The sequence below is a fragment of the Fistularia commersonii genome, chromosome 6, assembly GCF_037954325.1.
Source record: "Fistularia commersonii isolate RoL2024-O1a breed Wild chromosome 6, RoL_Fcom_v1.0, whole genome shotgun sequence".
In the NCBI taxonomy this organism is placed as follows: Eukaryota; Metazoa; Chordata; class Actinopteri; order Syngnathiformes; family Fistulariidae; genus Fistularia; species Fistularia commersonii.
This window is the reverse complement of record NC_141289.1, coordinates 15,768,161-15,789,376: the sequence shown is the minus strand read 5'-3', so window position 1 is coordinate 15,789,376 and position 21,216 is coordinate 15,768,161. Positions and strand designations below refer to the sequence as shown.

Below are 21,216 nucleotides of genomic sequence, written 5' to 3'. Positions count from 1 at the left end.
ACTTCATTTTCTCTGAGGGGGGTGAATCCTTTTTGGAAGTGTGACATTTGGCGTAAGCGGATCCTGTCAGCGGGTAGTGCAGACACACATGCGCACATGCATACACACACACACACACACACACAAAACATGAGTTCATCACAGTAAATGTTAGGTTACAACCCATGGTGATGCGCTAGGCTGTTGGCAGGGACACTGCATGAGGTGCGAATGGTCTACGTATATGTTTGCACCCAAGATACGGTATGTTTGACGAGGTAAGGAGGATGAACAGTGATTGGACGGCAGGTAGGACAAGCCTATTGTGCCGTTCTCTTTCAATTTGTGTCCTTCTTTTCTCCCGTCACTCCATCAAGGCCCTTCCCCCTGTTCTCCGTCCTCCCCCAGGTGGTGACATTAACATTGTTTGAGAGAAGGTCATGCAGTGGATCAGTGGTTCATGTGTGTCTACAGTCAAGCAGTGTGGGAGGACTGTACGTGGCTGCATTATTGCATGTGATTATGCAAGTTTGCGAGTGCGCGCTCATAAAACTGCAAGTGCATGTTTATGTGTTAGCAGCATAATTATGGTTACTCAGAGAGTAATTATGCAGTTCTTGTGTTTGTGTGAACGCCTACGCTTATGCATAAACAAATCTATTGGCTGATCTTTTGCCCTAAAGTAAGCATGTAGCTTGCAATGTATGCATTTGTATACGTGTGTGTGTGCGTGTGTGTGTGTGTGTGTGTGTGTGTGAGATCAAGGAACCCACAGCCAAAACCGTTGCAAAATAGCCAAGATAAAAGAACAATCATGGTATACTTCGGATCCATTTGGACGGACGCCGATTTGGAGAGGCTACATCAATTGGAACTCGTACAAAGCCAGGGTCCATTTTCCTAAAGGGGTTTTGGGATGATTCCTTCACACAAGCCAGGATAAGCGGCAACAATCTGATGGCTGTTCCAGCAGCCACACCACCACCGCTACCTCCACCTCCAAACCAGAGGTAATCACATTATGATGGGTGTTGCAGTGACTGTCCTTTAACCCAGATTCTGGCTTCAAGCATCTCTGAAGCAGAATAGTACATTATCACTTTTCTAACAGTGAAAAATGATACATTTATGGTTTGGATACAGTTTAAAGGGTTGGTTCACCCAGAATACTATAACACAAACATGGAGATATAGGCTGTAGGGAGGTTTGCCTTTTCTTGAATCCAGTGGAACTTCAATAGTTTTTCCTTGTTCTCAAAGCAAAATGACTTAAAAAAATGACACCAAGGTTGATGATTATTATCAGTAGTGGGTCTTTTTTTTTTTAAATAAGTGATGGTTTAACTTTTCCACTCTCAAGATATGCCTTTCAGCTCACGTGATTACAGAAGGAAGTGGTCTCCAAAAAAATGCAATGGACAGCATTTCACTTGAGGTCATCATTTACATTTCTGAAGGTGATATGTAAACATTTTAGTATTCGCACATTTGCCATGGTACTACATTGAGTGATCAGACACTAAAACCCTTTCTCTTCTCTGTTTGTACATGAATCTAATTTGTACTCTATGTGACTTGACAAGCTGAAATTAACAAATGCCCATGATATAATCAGAGAAATGATTTGCCCATGTTACATATATCTTTTTCTCGTTATTTCCATGTTGTATCCACGATTATTTGTTTCAAGCAGGAGATGATGGTGTAACAGGGCAAAAATATTAATTACCTTGATGATTTGGACCTGGGGCTTCATTCAATCCTCGAGTATTATACAAATTAAATATACATTTTGGAGGTTTAGCTGCTCTTTGATAAGTTAAAAATGACCTAACTAATGACTGCAATGCTTTGATTTTTAAGTCGTGTATCTACTGCCACAGTCATTCCTTTATTCTAATAAGTGCACAGTTAAGTCCGGTTTAGCATTATATTTACATGAGCTCAAGCATTTTTTTTTCCAATGTATTTGTTCATTTATTTATTTATTTTTTACACAGTTTAACATAGCTTATTAGTCTATTTCACTCTGCTTTATTCATGCAGTGGCTAATTCAGATGAATCCATCAAACTCTTCAGAAGCTAATAACGTGGGGGTGGGGGGGGCACGTGAACGATGAGTCATTTTGTTATTTTATCATTGAACATATGGAAAAAAAATACCTCTTGGTAGGCCCAAAATACATACAGGTACAGTAAGTGAAGCTTAAAATAGTTATGACAAACATTCACTGATCATAAGACACTCTTGCCACAATGTCAAGCAGACAGGGAGGCAAGTCTTGCATCCATCTCTTCAACCGCTACAAAAAAAAAATCTCCTCTCCTGTCCGCCTCACCCTTACATCCTTGCTTCTTAGGGCCCCTTGGCCTGGCAGCTGATGCTCCCCCACCCCACCCCAGCCCACCCCCGGTCACCTCCCCTCACATTTGGCCTACACCAAGCTGTCTGCCATCACCATCAAAGCACAGGCTGCCTCCCAACTGTTAGCACCCCACTACGCCACTAATAAAAAGCCTGGGTTATAAATATGAACAGAGGAGCATGCATAATGCCCTTAAGGAGTGCCCAAAACACCACTAACCAGATAAATATAATGGGATGGATATGGCTCATTAATTTTAGGATGTTTAGTTTTTACAGATGCCATGATAGAGACAAGGTGCTGTGAATAATATTCAGGGCTAATCCTCACAGGCGTGAAAAGATTTGATACTGCATAGCTGTTATATGCAGCTTTTTGAAGGGGCCCAGGGCAAATCTGCAGCACTTTCCCTGCAGAGAAAAAAAAAAAAATCTGAATATAACGATTTTATTCTTGCAAATATTTATTGCACATTAACAATTGATTCTGCATTATTCATTGCACTGTGCAATGGTAAGTTTACATCTAGCGGTTAGTGTTAAAAAAAGAGTAAAAAAAAGTACTGCAGAAATAATGGGCAGGGGATGTAGAGTGCAGTAAGAAAGAAATTAGATTTATTGCAATAGTTACATTTTGCAACTGTTGATGTACAGAATTCTGATTACAGAACCCCCCATCCTGCACTTCTGTTTTAAAAAATGTCAACAAAAGACATGATTACAAGTACCTTTTTTGATGAAGAGACACAACATCCAAATGCTTCTGAACTGCCTTCTGCACTGATAAGAACAACAATCGATAAACTATTAATTATTCTACTGGAGGTAAACCTTAAGATTTGCATTTCCTTAAGTATTAAAAAAAAGCATTTGAAGTCTGCAAGACTTTTGACTTCTCATATAGGCATGTCCCCAAAATACTGAAAACATGTGTTTGTGAAATATAAAAATGACCCGCAACAGAATATTTCTGTTATAATGTTTTGCAAAGCACATTTAGGGTACCCACTTTGAATGCACCAAAGCATGCACTTTATTTCGATTGTAATGTGTGACACATAACTGGAAAATTAATCCCTTTCAGTGCCAGCATGACATGTTAATCACATGGCCCGTACATTTTCATCTTGCCGTGGCTTGATTAGTCATTCTGAAAGTCAGTAACATTCATGTCATGGATGTCTAACTGTGGATTCACAACAGCACTTTTCTGTCTTTATTTTCTAACATTTGACTGACGGTCGGTTTATTGCTTGTTGCACGCTTCCTTTTAAATCGTGTATTGTTGTTGGTCACAACAAAAAAATGCTCCTCTATTTGATTTGTAGGTTGGGAATGTGTTGCAAAACAAGCTATGATTAAAATCCTTTTGAAAGATCATTCTGTTTTGCCCAACTTCTTGCTGCAAAATCACATCAGCATCAACATGGAATGAAAAGCAAAAATTTGAATTGTGCCTCTTTGGTTTCGATTTAATTTTCGGATTATTTGACATGTTTTCAATGATTCAGCAACTCCTACATAGAAGGGAAAGTTTTAAGTTGTGTGTGCGTGTGTGTGTGTGTGTGTCTAATTCCGCCAAAGTCTGTACTACTGACTGTGTCTCCCATTGATCTGGTACGGCAGGCAAAGCCATCACTTTGAGGTGACAGCTAAATGACCAGTAGCCTAAAGCGTAGGCCATCTCACCAACAGCCTTTGTGAGTATGTGTGTGTGTGTGCGTGCGTGTGTGTGTGTGTTTGAGTCTCAGTGCTTAATCGATACCAAATGATACCACGCTGGAGCTCATCAGTGGTGGCCGTCGCAGCTGACAGAGACAGTAATGTATAGCTTCACTGAGCAATACTTACCCAGCAACCCCCGCCTTTGCACCAACAGACACACACAATTATCTCCAATATATCCCCCCTTCCCCTCTAAGCTCCCCTTCAGGGTTCTTACGCCTTCCTCGCGTGCAACCACGAAGAGCTGCAGATCTCAGAGTCCTTGGAGGGCAAGGTGGCGTCATCAGTGGACCCCATTTGAGTAGGGAACCTGCCTACAGGGCCCGGAGGAGGAAAAAGGGTGGAGTGGTGAGTAAGAGGGGAGATAACGCCTCATTTTCCTCGACACTGATCCGAACAGCAAAGCGGCCTTGCATCACCCTGCTATTCTCAATGGAGGTGCTGGCAGGGGGTCCTGTATTTGTCCAGGAGGGATCTTAGAGCTCCTGATGCCCCAATGGGCCTCCATTACAAAGAAGCAAGGTAGAGACGGCGGAAACAGAGACACAAAGAAGCTACTGGGGATAAACAAGGTTAAGTAATCGGGCTTTTGGGGGAAGAGCTAAATTAGATCGAAAATTAGAAAACATCAAGAAATAACATGCTGCGATTTAAGATCAGCCAGAAATGTGAGAGAACATTCCTGCAAACAGATACACAAGTTTGATATTGGAGAATATTGCAGAACAAGGTTTCCCACAGAAGGGTTCAAATACCCTGTGGAATCCTAATAAAGCCATTGGGGTCTGGTGAGTTTTAGAAATGCAGTTTTAAAATGATTAGACATTTGGCCATGTAAGCATAAAAGACCCAGAAAATGATTAGACATGTAATTAAAAAGTAAATGTAAAAAAATGGGCAATCCTGTAAAATGTGACAGAGGTTGACTTAAGAAACCAAGAAAATTTGCCAGTCATGAAAATATTCAAAACTATTCAGAACGGGGATCGAGAAACGTGAATTTATTAAAGGAAAACACTATGCCTATTTAAATATGGGTTGTGCAGCATTAATATGTTGCAATCATTTCTTGAGACACACAACCCTGGACCCTCCATTTAAGGGGTCAGAATCCTTTCGGAGAATAAGGGCTGAAACTGTCACAGCTAGGAGTCTATTTCCTCGGCGACTCCCCACTTACTCTCTCTCAGCTATTGGAGCCACACCTAGCCTGCGATAGCAGACTGTGGAAACAGCTTAATTACACACACAGCCTTATCAGACGACATTAGCTTCGCAGAAATAATCAGAGTCACCGTCAGCCGCTCTGTCAAAGCCTGGCAACGCAGCACCTTGAGGCGCTTTTACACAGTGTGGGCTTGCAGCTGATAACAGACATTGCAGTTGTTAAATTACAATTTGCTGACGGAGTTTGAGGGAATAAAGCATACTTGGTTGTAAACCTGACATCTCCTTTATGCACAGTCAATTTTGGTTGGAAGAGTTCGCTAATAAGCACAATGAGCTCTTGATATAGTGAGCGGGCCGTGTTATTTTTTTCGTTTCGTCCGATATAATGCTTCGATTTAAATTTCAGCCATTTACGTTGACACTATAATTCAGTTCAGCTCTTTTTGCCAGTGAACCTCTAGTTTCTTTTTGGATTAGTTTAACTCTCATGAGGCAAAACACTAAGTTAGAGGTGGCTTACTTGGTCGTATTATACTTGTGTCAATGATGCCGGGGCTTCAAAGCACCTTTCATCTCCCGGGAAAACCACAATGGTGGAGCACTCAGAGCACAAAAACCTGGTGACCTCTGCTTAATGGACCAGAAAGACATTTCCCCTTGCTTTCACCAGCAGACACAACAGAAAGCAAACATCCACTTCATCCTGACACCAAGGACATCCCCTCTGTCTTCACATAGCACAACATGCGAACAATACAAAGAAACAGTTACATTAGCAAAGACACTGGACTTGAAAGACGAATGCTCAAGGATGGAAAACAGTTCTAATATCAGATTTTTCAAATGGTAATTATACGTCACCGATGTTGATTCGAATGACAGATGTCTCTGTTGTTGGCTAACTTATCAAAAACATCTCCACAAATCTTGGGCAATGATAAGAATTATTTATATTCCAACTGTGCGACCATTGGGGGTTTGCAGAATATTTCATTGTGTTTGTCACGGCCTTGGATTATGGATCACGAGGTATCTGCCGTGTTTGGATCGCAACCAAAATTGTGATTAGCGGATGAACGGGACTTGTTCGATAGAGAATATCGGACGTTAATATCGATGCCAACAGACATTTCGATATTTACATATCAACTTTTAGTCACCCACCTGTTGGTATCCATGCAACAATGATGTCCAGCTTGGTACTAGCTGGGGCAGTAAATATAATTAACATGCTTTCCATATAAAACATTAACTTATTCAGTTTCATATCATCTTATGTGTGTCATATTGGGATACCTATCTGTGAACGTGCAATATAAATACATATTTTGTCTTTCATTAGTAATTAGTCTGTATATGTGCAGATTCGGGTTTCTAAGCATTCCCATTGTCATTTATGTGTTGATTGAACAATCATGACATTTTATAGAACAGGCAACTAAGACAGTGAATGAAATTCTCAGTAGATTTTCTTTTGATTACTATTGTCTTTACTTGGCGCCTTCAAGACCAAAAAGCAGAATGATTCATGGTTGCCTGTAAAACCACATCTGATTTTTCTTGAACTCCAGCTTGTAAACTAGTTAAGCGAGATAATGAGATGATAAATGACAGATCTTTCCTCCTGTTTGGAGTCTTAATGAAATCAAATCCTTCCTTGCTCTTCCTGCTTTACAAAGGATAAATATAAAAGTGATTTACAAAGGCAAGAACATTTCTTTAATGCGCAGATCTGTATGCGTATTTATGTACTTTCTCTCTACACATACCAAGCTGCATTCACCAACTAGAAATGATGAAAGAATATGTCATACGAACAGATTAAACTCAAGAAGATCTGCTGACCTTGAGAGCGATATGGACATTATTAAGAGGCTCAGGATACAACAAGTGCGTGGTGTATAAAGACCACTTCTGTGGCACCACCTAAACCGCTTGTGACAAAGTGTGAAAAATGTCTTTTTGTTTTGGAATTAAGACAAGGAGAGGAGAGGTGGGTGTGAAAGAGGATACGGGGTTGAAAGAAAAGAAGCGGCGAGAAGAGAAGATGCACTTGAGACTGAAGAAGACGATTGATGGAGTGCAGGATGGGGCTGGGGAGAGTGGCGGGGGGACGGAGGGAAGAAGAGGGGCATAATCCCAGTGACTGGAGCCGTGTTTCACTCGCTGGGGAGGGGAACTCTGTCTCTCTTTAACTGGATTTGGGTGAGCTGCTGTTTATCGGTGTATGAGTCGCCAAGCGCTCCCTCTCAGCTGTCAAACCCAGCCTAATCTAATCAGAGGACATTTCAGCCATTTGCTTTCAACATGGCAGACTGCATATTGGACACGTTCATGTGAATGGAACAATGTTTATGTGTGTGGGTGCGCAGATAGAAGGGGGTCGGTGACAACAGTGGTTTTACACTGGGGTTAGCAGCTTGCAGCAGGATTTGGGGAATCTGTGCTCCGGATGTGGAGACCCCATTGTGTGGGGCAGGCTGGCTAATCTTCATTACCGCACACAATGATGGGGCAAGAGAATGGGGCCTTGGCTGAAAAAGGCACGGAGAAACAAAAGAGCGGCGAGCAGTGAAAGAGGGAGAGAAAGAGAGAGAGGGAGGGGAGGAGGGCCGAAAATAACAGAGGGGAGAGGGGGGGGGGAGAGATAAAGGGAACAGTGAAGCGGAAAAACTCTGCTTCCTCCTCATACAGTGCCAGTCAGAAAGGCCGTTCGGTACCCCAATCACGTCCACAAACGATGAAGTGCAAATGTGGCGCTGTGCCCGCACTGGTAACAGCCAGAACGGTCCATTCTTAGATGAATCTCAACTGGTGCATTTGTGCAGTGCCACATCATTGTTTCGCAAAACACTCAATAGGCCACAGTTTCAGTCTTAACGGCAATAGCGAGGCTTGGCGTGCTTGTTAGCTTACAGAAAACACGCAATGAAAGCAGGTCAGTGGCACAGTCTTGGAAGGCCAAGGTGGATTAGCTCACGGGTCACATGCGCCTTGGCATGTGTGTGTTTTATGCAGTTACGCAAGAGCGTGTGATTTCATGGGACCGCGCGATCGGGAGGTGGAGCGCTGTCATTTTTATTCCCGCAGCAATGCTTTCAAAACAAACCTGAGTGACAAAGATTAGCCCAAGCCGCTTAAAATATTGAAAGACGGCTCCTCGCCACCACTTCTGCTGCAGGCTGTCCTCCAAGAGATAGAGTGCAGGGAGTGAGGTTGTGTGAGTTTTTAGTTGTACAAAGATGGGCGGAGGCAGAATGGCAGACTGAACCCATTCACCCCCTCCCTGCTGAGTGGCTGACTTTTCAGCGGGAAGCACAAACCCCAATTTTGCCCTGATAATGTGCAGCTGCGAAACACAGAGTGTTTATGTGCGTAAACAAAAGCACCCAAACTCATCGACGTTTGCCTTGAGCGTCTTTCGGTACGTCTGGCAACTATTCCCAATATTCTGTTTCATAAATCCGTTGATTGGGGGCCAAAGGGTAACGCTGAAAATAAATGCTGAGATTTAAGGTTAAAGGTTTTTAAAGTCATGCGCTTAAGTTAAATAGGAGGTCATGACAGGTGCAGAGGAATATGTGCATATGTTTGCAAGCACAGACACTACGCACACCACCTGCTCAGCTGAATATTCATAGGAAAACAACAGACACTTTTCTACTTCACATGCACACATACTGTATAAACCCAATAAACTCTTAAGCTTTTTTCTTTCTTGCTTATACTCACACACACACACATACACACACCAATGAAAATTATTGATGTGCTCTCTTATAAAACAGTGGCTGCTCCCTGAAGTATTCCTGGCAACATCACAGGCTGAAAATAGCTGCCGACCCAAATAACTTTCCCCGCCGGAATGAAGAAGGAGCCAGACCAGAGCCACCGGCAACTGGCTTTACTAATTGGCATCATTTTACAATGAAATAATATCTGGGGCAATAGACTGAATAACACATAGCAGTAAACTCAAGTTCAGGAGGATGTGCTGCGTCGCCACACAAGCCCTTGCAGAGATGATGTGAGGCGGGGAGGGTTTGGCGGAGGGGTGGGGAGGCCTAGGTTCTTGTTAGCATAAGTTATCAAATTCTTTTTCCCTGAAAGTACACAAGGGGGAATTGGGCAGAGAAACATTTATGTGACACCATCAGTTTAGTTAAGACTGAAAAAAAAAAACATCTCGAGCGGGGGCTTTTAAATACTTTCAAGTCAAGTAAAGATTTGTTCCATGTGTATGAAAAAACCTTGTATTTATGGATTTTTTTTTTTCACAATTCAGATGAAGACACTTCTGTACTTTATATGAGAGAACGATAGAACAAATCAAACATTGAGGTTTTTGATGGAAAGTTTTGAAAAAAAAAAAAGTTTTTACGTTCTTATAAAGTCTTCAGGGACTACAACCTGAACGTGGAAACACAAACAACTACTAACTACCAACAGCCGATGCATGATTATAAAGAAATATGGTCGACCATCTATGCAAGGAAAGAAAAGGGTTTAGAAAATAAATTTTCGATTAGCCTTGGAGATTTTTGTTCATATTCCAAGGAAAATCTGATTGATTTTACAGAATGAACAAATCTTGGAACAAGCCATTTGATTGAGCCATTAGTTTTAAAACAAAAATTCAGTGTCACGATTGGGACGAGGGGATGACCAAGGAAAACAACTTGCTCTCTCTCTCCCCGTATACATATATATATATATATATGCATATATAACAGGTGTCTGTGTATGTGTGTGTTTGTGTGTGTATCCTCATGTCTTTTTCTTATAGTTGTTGTTAGTCGTAGTACTAGTAGTAGTGTGTCTTAACATCAGGATCCCATTTTCCACCTACAGTACAGGTAAAGTGAGGGAGCAAACCATCAAGCTATGAACACAAGTTTCTTTTGGCAGCACCTGGAGATTCATCCAATTAAAGTGCTGCCAGAACATTGTTCAGCCTGAAACACACTGTGCCTTCCATACATACCAGACTGGAACAATGCAGAAACGGAGGTGTGATGTCATGCTGATCAATGACTCTTCCCACATGTCTCATTAAATCACACAAGGACACTTCCCAGGCCCTTTAAGGAGTTAAGCATGATGCAGAATCTCCTGATTCCTTCTCTCTGTCTACTTTGACACTTATGTGACCATTTTTTCTTCGGGCGCGTGTCAAAATAATATTTTTTCACGATGAAAATTTGCGCTCCCAGGATTTGACATGTAGGCTAATCCCTATTCAAGTTGAATCCGCCTGGTTTTGAGGATACAAGTCGTATCTTATTCAGACAACATTACCCTGCAGGGGTCTTGGAATGACTGAAATGATATGACGTAGCAAGTTGGCTCCAGATACCAGAGCCTTTGAGGTAATCTCAGACCGAATTTAATATTCCACTGAATTTGTAGATACAGCATTTAAAACTAATCTATGTTTATCTACGGTCATTATTATGAAAAGCACATCAAGCTTAGGCGTCATATAAAATGACTGGATTTGGGGGGGCCACGAGAATGAAGCGAGAATGCTGAGAAATTATAAAGGCCGATGAAGAAATAAAAAGTAGAATTTCTCTCCAAGCACACATTCAGCTGGTGTGTTTTTGGAAAAGCTTTGGGCAGTAACAGGATCCAAGGGGGCTTGTCCACCATTGGCTTTGGCATGTTGGACTATCATGCAAAGACGACAGACATTTGACTGCATACACTCTCATGAATCCTAAAAAACTGGCTGGTGCTTACATAATCTTCAAATCACACACACACACACACACACACACACACACACACACACACACACACACACACACACACACACACACACGCACGGCTGCCCAAAACTGATAACTGACAAGGTTCTGTCTATGCTGCACTCTGCGACACCTCGAAAGTAACCGCGAGTGAAATTCTTTACAAAGGCACGCTCTTAACCAAAAAGGGAGCAAGACCTCAAACTCAAATGTGCTTGTGATCATCACAAGTGAGCGCCGTGGTTTATAAACTATCCAACCAGCTTCAATGCGTGGTATGTCCTTGTGGCTGTTACCACTAAGAGCTTAAGGCAGTGATTGATGACTGGCTTTAGATGACAACAAGCAGTGGTGTTTACTCAGGGCAAATTGCCCTTGTCTCTCTCCTCCTTCCATCTCTTTCTTCAACATTTTTTTTTCCTCTCAATCTCGGGAGGGAGATGGTCCACATGGCTGAATGTTTGGCTTCTGGAAGCCTCGCAGTCCCTCGGGGTGGGATTAGCATCCTGGACTGACAGCTAAACAAGCAAATAGGCCAAGTCTCATCTTTCTGTGTGCCAAAGCTGCCTAGCAACAGGTAGGCAGTAAGATGGGCTGGAACTCTTGTTATGCCACAACCAGTGATGCCAATGAAACGTTTGAGCATTTGGTTTGCATTTACCTGTCACTGAAGCAAAAGGAGTACAAGTATGTCGACGGCAAAAATAATAAATGAGATAAGTGGATGAATAGGGAGGGCGAGGTTACAAAAAGACATTAAAAAGGAGCTATTCAATACCAGAAAATGATATGTCTTACCATTTCTTTCCATTCTCAGTTCTTGGTCTGCCTGCTGTTAACCTTTCTACCTCACTTGATATTCCTGGCAAAGTAACTAACAAATTGCTTTCCTAGAGTCAAGAGTTCTTCCTTTACAGGTTGAACAATCACCTTTTAAACAAACAAACAAACACAGATGTCTTGTCATTTTATGTATATTATGTAAATGTTTACCCAGCTGTCAACTTTAACATATACAACTATGCCAACAAATTAAAGTGCAAAACTGAATTCATACAAACTCTATCCCTGGGATGCTCATCCAGATTGAATTCATATTAAAATATTATATATATTCAGTATATTTTAATCTAAATAGTTACAACTAAATAAAAACAAACATACAAATAAGACCGTTTCTGAGGTTCTAGTCTTAGCCATGAACTTTGTTTTCCTGTAGCAAAGTCCTTTTTACGGCAACAGAGTCTGTTGAATCAGCTGCTGAGACAAGGGGGCAAGTCACTATTATTGACTACTCAGTGCACAAGAAGGGAAAAGTTGACCAAAACAGAAACAGTATCTTGTCAAGAAGGAATAATGTTTTTTTTCACAGTTTACCAAACCATCAGTTTAACCTTAAAAGCCCTTGAAACACTATGAGACTTGTCCAGAAACGGACTGCAACACTAACATTACATTACATTAACATGATATTCAAGGTCTTCTCTTATTATGTTTTGAATGACAGATTCAAGGCAAAGCCTTTCTGCGTAACTTTGCCATTTGACATGAGGCGGTGCAGCAGGTATCTCTTGTCGTGGACTTTGTGTTTCAGGGGCCTTAAAGGTCTTAACCGCCACACGTGAAAAACAAGACTAATTCTTGTCGTGCATAGAGCGAAAGTGATCTATATCTTTTAAAAAGAACAACACTATTGCATCTCATGCATAGGAGACATCATGGAATGTTTTTTGGGGAAAATAATACGCACAATTATTTGGAATTTTGATTGTAAACCGGTCAACAGACTGCATTTTCCTCCTGGAAATGTTATTGAGATGCATATAAATACACAACTTCCCCCGATGGCTGAAACACTCATCCTAAAAGGGGTTTATTTTAGTGTTGTGCAAAATTTGATTTGAACGACTCTCCCGAGCTGAAGTTTGCAGGGTCTGAATTTAAATAGGGGTTGCGGAAGAGCAAGTCAAACAAGGCAGCGGCGCCTTTGTTAAAACTGTCTTCTCAGAATTTGTCAAAGACAGAGAACGTAAGCGAGAGTGATTTTGAGGCATAAAACGAGTGCCTGAGCTTTTCTCTCTCCTCCCTGCGGTTGCCAAGCCGGATGGCAGCAGTGAAGCATGTCCGATCACTGTAAGGTGCTGTAACGGCTTCACAATTTCGGCTCAAATGATGTGAAAGTCATTGCCAAGCCATGTGTGCTGGTGTGAGGAGAAAAAAATGACTGGCTCCTCTTCTCACTGTTAATCAAACCTGGGGTGGCAGAGCGTTTCGCAGACGGAAGCCATAAAAAAAGATGTGCTTGTTCGCTACGCTCGCTCTCGCCACTCCTCTGCCTACACCACCTCCTCGCGCTGCTCTCCTTCTTCTCTTTCCCTGATGGGCAAGTCACCAGAGTGTCAGACAAATGAATACCTCCACCGCCGTGCTCTCTTTCATCAGCGCTTCCCACCTTTTCATCAGCGCCCATAAAGCAGTAGCAGGCACCTATCACTGGCAATCGCCTCTCAGCTGCCTGAATGATGAGACAGAGGTGGCAGAGTTCACTGAGCACTCTTATGGCAGAATGGATGTTACTAGGTCAGGGGGTCGCTCGCACATCTCATTACACAACATACACAGACGCACAAACCTGGGCGCCGTCACGCGTGGATATATGCATGAAATAGAGGGTGATCTCAAGAGGAAAAAAAAGGCAATTAAATGAGCAGACGCGAATATATACGTGCGTGTTGTACACCGGAGACGAAAACGAAGACGATTTGGAAAAACAAAAGCCTGCGAAAGTGACGCGAGCAGCCACTTGCTAGAAATCAACAACGACCGGCTTGTTAACATAACTGCCAGTGAGCCCGATTGAGTTTTTCCAGTCACAGCTCATTTATCTGTTTATTCTAATTGGTCGAAGTCATAATTCTTTTATTACAGTCTATCTCGCTCTCCCTCTTTCACAAACACATGTGCATCTCTTCTAAGAATCGATGAATTGAGTAATAACCTTGTGGCTCGGAAACTTAAAAGCATCCAGCAGAGATGCTGCATTGTGCACCACTGCACAAAGGCTCCCTTTCATGCCTCAGTGCATCATGGGCCAGGCCATGTCAAATAGATTCTACGTGGCATCCATCTTCAAGATCTTCTTCTGACTGCTATCGGGCTAGAGGCGAGCACAAGAATACTGCGAGAAATCAATTTTATATTCGACATCTGAACATCATGAGGATGCACAGACTTCTTTCAATACTTTTAGCATCTTCAGAAGTTACCAGCGACTATAATTATCCATATATCTATTCGCGGCATCTCGTCTGAGGTGGCTTCGCATCTGCCGGGCCTTTAAGCAAAAGGGACGTCGGTAAAATAATTACGATTAATGAGATTACGTTCGGGAAAGAACCCAACCTCTATTTCAGGAATTTCATGTTCAATACTTACAGTTCGATGTGACATTTTAATAAAGCTCCCGGCACAGAACAGAGACACTACCCAGGGCATCTTTGAGACAAATAAGATTAAGTCCCAGTTTGTCCTTCCTCCTCCTGCTCTCGGAATACTGAACTGTGCCCATTACCGAATTGATTTAATTTTAATTTGCATAAAATTACACCGAATCGCAGTGAGCAAAAGGTCACGGCGGGTGTATAAGGTGTGTTTTCTAACGTGGTTGTCCTATTTTAACTTTTCACTCGGGGAAAAAGGTGCTGAGCGTCATTCAATCTCGGGGCAGGTGAGCTACAAAGCAGGGAGCTGCTCGGAGCACGTTGCTTCCTGCCAGCCACCGAAGGGAAAACACACCAAGTCCAGTGCTTACACAACAGCTCTGCGGAGATCAAAAATCCATACTCTGTTACTTCTATAAGAGGAGAACGGGAGGAAGGAGGGGAGGGAGAATGGAAGGAGGAACGAGGGATGAGGAAGACAGACACAGGAAGGCGGGGGCCAGTTGGCTGCACTCCCAATCATGCCCGCTGTGTGTGAGAAAGCAGCTGTGGCCTACCGAGGATTACATAACACAGTGAGACATATCGTGCACGCCAGCACACACACACACACACACACACACACACACACACAGAGCTTCATATGGAAGTGTCCATATGTACTTATGTTTACTCTTCACATTGAACTGCTGCTCTTTGAGAGTGAGGGTCAGCCTTCCTCCTTGGCCTTGACTTTTCTGTCAGGGCTTCGAAAGAACACCAAAAAGAAGTGACCACCTCTTAACCCACTTCTTCTGGACATTTCACCATACTCTACTCAGACTATCTGCATTTGCTTGTCAGTCCTGGGGGGTTTCAAGCCCACTGGACTGTGAAATGCGAAACCCTGCAGCGAGGAGAATGTGCGTGCTCTGCAACTTCCTCCACCTCAACGTCCCCCCCCCCCACCCCACCCAACCACCCCACCCCCACACACACACACACACACACCACCACCCCCAGACGGGGCTGCTGCTGCTGCTGCTGCTGCTGCTGCCTGAGAAATGTGCGTGCGATCAGAGTCTCAAGCAAGAAGTGGTTTTGAGTGAATGCATCTGGATTTGCATGTGGAGGTCGAGTCGGAGCACCCCTGCTGCTCCTTCCACATTTAGAAACACCTTAGCGATATGCAGTCTATCCTAATCCGCATATAGAAACCCATAATGCGTCATATTGCCATGTACAGACATCTCGCTTGAATGAGCATCAGGGACCCAGACTAAATGAATATATGCCGGTATGTGTGTGTATCTGTGTCTGTGTGTGTATGTTTGAATGCCCAAGGAATAACATATATGTTTCGGAATACGAAATGTATCCTGAGGTCAATGACGGACATTCATTTGCAGTGTCCCGTTACATCCTGCACATCAGGGTCAAGTATTTTGGTTGAAGGCGCATCATCAGCCGCCCCTGAAGGCAACTGGAAATTCTACTCTATCAGCCTTTTCAAAATATTAGTCCGAGCATGGAAGTGCACCAAAGACGCAGATAATTGTTGGACAGCCCAACAAATGAGGCTTCATCAGAGTAAACGCAAGCTTACAAAAGAGCATAACAAGGCCTGTAAATCGAAGCCAAGATAACAAGGCTCTCCATTAAGATGCAAAATAACATGTATACTTTTCTTTGAGGAGAATCTGGGCTACACAAATAATGAGTAAATCCTGACAAACTCCGGTTGTTCCAGATCTAGCTCGGCGCTGCGGTTCGTTCCAAGCCCACACAACCAAACTGTACGGGGATTTGGAGACAAGACAGCACATATCAGTTTGGCGCAGTTAGGCCCAATAATGGAACAAATAGCAACCACAAATGTACCATCTGCAGACCTCCAAAACACTTTCCTCCTTTCCTGCTCCCCATCCCCCTATAACTGCCTGAATCATGTCTCACAGACCCCAACAGGGGACACAGTCATCATTCTTGCCATCGCATCTCAGGGAGCCATTTAGGGCAGACAACAACGGCCTCCTATCTCACTATCAGACCCCATAAAAGCATCAAATTCTAAATTGTGCCTGGAATACAGAGGGGATTGCTCAAACGGTAGGTCACGGCTGGAGACAGAGCTTTTAAGGCGAGCCGCAACTCATAATTCCTGTATTCTGGGGGACTCAGTGGCATCTTCATGTTGTTCCAACGAAAACAAAGTGTGGCATTGCAAAGACCAACACAGCTCTGCATGGGAGAGGGTGTTTTCAAAGAACATGTCAGGCTGAGTGTTTCAAAAATCTTCCCCCAAGTAAGAGTGGTTTTGTGGAGAAGCTTACTCTTTAGGAAGGAATGTGTTATTTCTTCACCTTCTGCGTGAGCATCAGCGTATAAATATGCACCCTTGAGCAGTAAAAAATAGTCAACTCACAAGATTTGATGTTTATCTTTAGAAAGAAACCAATCATTACAGAGGTTTCATTTCTTTGTTTATTTTACATCAAAATCAGTGTTCAATATGATGATTTCCATCCAGATTACATTGATATCCTTAACAGAAAGTGCTGAAAATTGACTAAACAACAGTGGGTGAACATTCATGACAGGCGTTTTTAAGTGATTTTTTTTTTTTTTATCTAAAAATGTATGTTGCGTTTAGGAGAATAAAAGCCATCGACAGAGACGCTATACATTTGAGCCATACCAAGAAAAAAAAAACAAAACCAACTCATATTGCACTCGCCATAGCTTAGAACGCGCGAACACACACACACACACACACACACACACACACACACACTTTCTTTGCATTGCCTATTGATTCTGAATTACATGCTGTGGCTGAGGAGCAGGAGCACACATGGGCCTGAGCAATATTCAGTTCACGGACAGTGAATTTCCGCGGAGTTTGGAAACTTGTTATGAAAAGATGCGTCGGTGGCGAACAGTGGGATGCCAATTAGGCTGCTTGGCCACAACGAATGGATCCACCGTCATACACACGTTTTTTTTTTTTTCCTCTCTCCCCCTCCCTTTGGGCATGAGGGGAGCGGGGAGGAGGGGGAGAACAATACCGGCATCAAATTTCCATGGAATTATTATTTTTTTTATTTTTTTTAGTCTGGTCAGTGAAGTGCAGCATGGCATAGAAAGCATCATCAGCGAAGCAGTGACGGTGGGATAAAGGGAATGTGACTTAAAACACATAACTAAAAAAAAAAAAAAAAAAAAGAAAATTAAAAAAATGTGGAATGTGAGGAGATTTTCCTTCAGCTGCTGTTTTAAAAGTCTGCTGTTTTAATAGTCAGCGTGTTATACTATAAATATGATTTTACAGTATTGTGATAGCGCACAAGTGGTGATAGTTTTACTGTTGAAATATCTAGAAATGACTGAGTTCATCCCTAAAAACGTGCGCAAATCGTGGACGAGCGTTAGATTCAGCGGTAATGGGAGGTGTGATTCTGAGAGTGGGGGATAAAAAATGCCACGCAAAACGCCGGTGCGTCTCCCACGCGTCCATCGCCATGTGGTTCGCTCCACCGTAACCATTTCTTTTTCTTTTTTTTTTTCATCACCGCTTCGTTCAAAAACTGATCCAAAGATAGATTTATTAGAAATATCTGTTATTACAAAGGTGGGAGATTTTTCTTTGCGCGGCGGAAGGTTTCATAACAAGGTAATGTGAGAGATGCGGATGTATGATTCACAACCAATTCTGTCTCTCTAATGGGATTCGGATCTTCATCTTCCCCAAATCGCACTTGACAGCTTTATTACGCGCCGGCGTGCGTTCGCGTCGTATCCACTTTGCAATCTCTCAGAAAACTGTCAGATGTATGAGTGATATAAAAAGCCATTTCACCCCCTCCCTCCTCATCACCACCACTTCCTCCCTCAACTATATCTCCGGGCTTTGGCGGCGGGGAAAGTTGACGCCCGCATCCCGTGTGCGCGTCAGCCAGGTGGCGAGCGAAGAGGCGAGGAGAGGCTCTGAGAGATGGATGCACGGCGGATGGAGCGCTCAACTGACACGTACCTGCTGCCAGTTTTCTTCCAGTGAAGGCATGGCAGAGAAGTAGCCGGTGTCGTGGACGAGCTGAAGTTCCTGAAAGATACTGTGGTTCGCCAAGACATCCATGCTTGAGCTCGGTTATGGAAAAACAAGAATGATCCACAAGAAATGTGCCTCCTTTCTTGTCAGTGTCAGACCTCTACGTGCACTTCTTTCATATTAGTCCATAAGAGGCGATTAATTGCGGAGTATAGTGACTGGGTATGAGGTGATGTGTGTCCCGGTACCTGGGCGCATTATCGGGCTTGGTGCGTAAAAGAGACTGGAAGTGATGGAGGATCCATGCGCAACCGTGTTGCCAAAATAGACACTGATAGGGAGCCAGGGGAGGGGAGGGGCTACTGTAAGTGAAAAGGCGTGGTTTGTTTTGTCAATCAACTCCCCCGTTTGTCCATTTAAGGCAAATGGGCGGTTTGGGAGCTATTAAAGCGGCGGTGGACCGTGGAGAGGCGGGGCCACGGAGAATCACCGGACAGGATTGGCTCCGGTTCTCCGTCACTCATACCAAATAAGGGCTCGATAGGTGAGCTATTTATGGATGGGTATATTAGATTTGGAAAACGGTCTGGAAGCCTAATCTGAGAGGAGAAGCCACGCTGTAAACATCATGTGCCCACAAACAAGGGCTGTTATATCGTTCCACAGTGTAAATATTTAATAATAAGGAGATACAGGATGAGGCTGTGGGTTATTAGAAACTGGTTTGCTGTTTAGCTGCAACAAGGAAACAAACTCCAGCACTGCAATGAGTTTACAATTTTATTTTATTTTTTTTCCTTTTTAAATGACTTTATTGCAGAGCTGCTCCAAAGCGGAGGCTGTATATTTTGCTTGATATTCCCTTACGGTAGCTCTTTCACACTCAAATACAAGTTCACTTTTGTAAAAGTGTCATGATAAAAAAATGATAATCATAAAATAATGATATTGATGATCATCAGAAGATGTCACACCAATGACAGGTTTACGCGGGTGACATCCTTTGCCAGAATTCCACCTGTGGACATTATGCAGCAAGTGTAGGGTGTAAGAAAAGATCGTTGAAGAAAAGCCCCGTGTGTGTCGATAAACAAGTAGCATAATCATCCTTGATACATCTTGTTTGGTGGGGTGAGTAATGCTGCTTATTTGGTCTCTGCTTGTAAGCCATCAAAATTGCACACTTCTACACGGGCTCAATAGAATTCGCTCTGTCTCACTCACACTCACAGAGTCTTATAGAGGTCTGTAATCTCATTACGGAGCAAAGAGAGGCTGGCCGAGGGCCCCGGCGACACGATTTACGGATGGCATTTTGGGTGGGAGAGCTCAGATGTACAGTGAAGCTCCTGCTGACGCTCATCCATTTGACACAACTCACTCTCTTTCCTTTTTCTTGTTCCAGACGGCTGTCCCCCCCCCCACCCGCCTCTGCTTCTGGTTTGATTTTTTTTTCCTTTACTGGCCTTTGCTCTTTAAGATTGCACCTCTGCATTTATTCCTCATCTGCTTGTTCTTGATATCTTTCCTCTTTTTCCGCTACCATCCTTCCCCCATAATCCTTTATCACACTTCACCCCCCCCGTGTGTTGAGCAGCCGAGGACAGGCTGCAGGGAAATTTGAAAGAAATATGACACATGACGGAGGCAACAATCAAAATGTTGCCATGTGCTTTGCTGCGGTCAACTGACCAAAACTACAAAAAAGCAGACAATTTGTCATGTCTGTGTCCTCACTATTTAGCTGTTTTCCACATGACTGGCGGATATATACAATATTTTTAAATCCTGTTAGCATTATGCACTGTTTCTGTTCTCAGTCTTTCTCTCAGTCCAAAGAAACAGCAATAAAAAGCATGTATATGTTTAATGGATTTGAATTGGTGATTGAAGGTTTCTGATTCCTGCCCAAGCTTTTTTTTAAATAACACGTTATCAAATTGATGGCGGTTTATTTGTCATGTGATGTCAAAGGTTGGTTACTGTCTTCCCTCTCATCACATGGCGTCACAAGTCGTTTTTAGACATTTCTTTAAAAGAGGTCCGACCTTATTATGCGCAACTGTGGTCCCTTCTTTCAAGTGAAGTGTGGCAGCGGGGTCATGCCTCTGCCGGGGAAATAGCAAAGCAATGTAAAACAAGTTTCACAATATAAAGCAGTATTACGTATGCATGATCATCTGAAGTCTAAAAGGTACTGTATTCATTTTTGCAACCAAAATATAAAAAAAAACAGCGTTACCATAATTGATTTAGAGCAGTTTGTCTCCAAACAACAAATGACCTTCATTTTGTTGTGTCCTACTGTGAATTGTGCTCTCTTTTCAGCTTGTGCAACGGCATATGCAAAAACCAAGGAAAAAGAAAAAGCGAGGCTTCATTTGATTGACTTCTCCCATTATTAAGTTGAAAAAACGCGCTGGGATGTTTCTGGAGCGTGGAGTTGGAATTTGGTCTTTTGCTTTTGAGACAACTGATAACATAACTGAAGAAATATGTAATATAAAAGTCTGAATAAATGGTTTGGATCTGTTCCGGAGTAACTTTAGTGACACATTCAAGTTTGCGGTCTCCCTCCCTTCACAATTACTCACCACTACTTGCCTTTCTTTTTTTTTTTTTTTTTTTTTGTATAAATCATCCCGACCTCAATTGCCATTCTTGTAACTCTTACGTGTATGTACCTGTTGGCGTACTTTATAATATGGATAGTCTGTGTGTGTTCGAATTCCAGCATGGTTGTGGATAAATATTGCTGA

At 42.8% G+C, this 21,216-nt stretch overlaps 1 protein-coding gene across 1 annotated transcript in view; it reads right to left on the bottom strand.

Moving 5' to 3' along the window:
• The window catches only part of klf7a (Kruppel like factor 7a), a 39,616-nt gene extending 20,850 nt beyond the window's left edge, over nucleotides 1–18,766 (bottom strand). Inside the window, exon 1 of the mRNA XM_086148400.1 lies at nucleotides 18,443–18,766. Coding sequence (XP_086004526.1) covers nucleotides 18,443–18,544 — 102 coding nt within the window. The 5' untranslated portion in view covers nucleotides 18,545–18,766. The remainder of the gene's footprint in view (nucleotides 1–18,442) is intronic.
• Nucleotides 18,767–21,216: the final 2,450 nt, after the last annotated feature.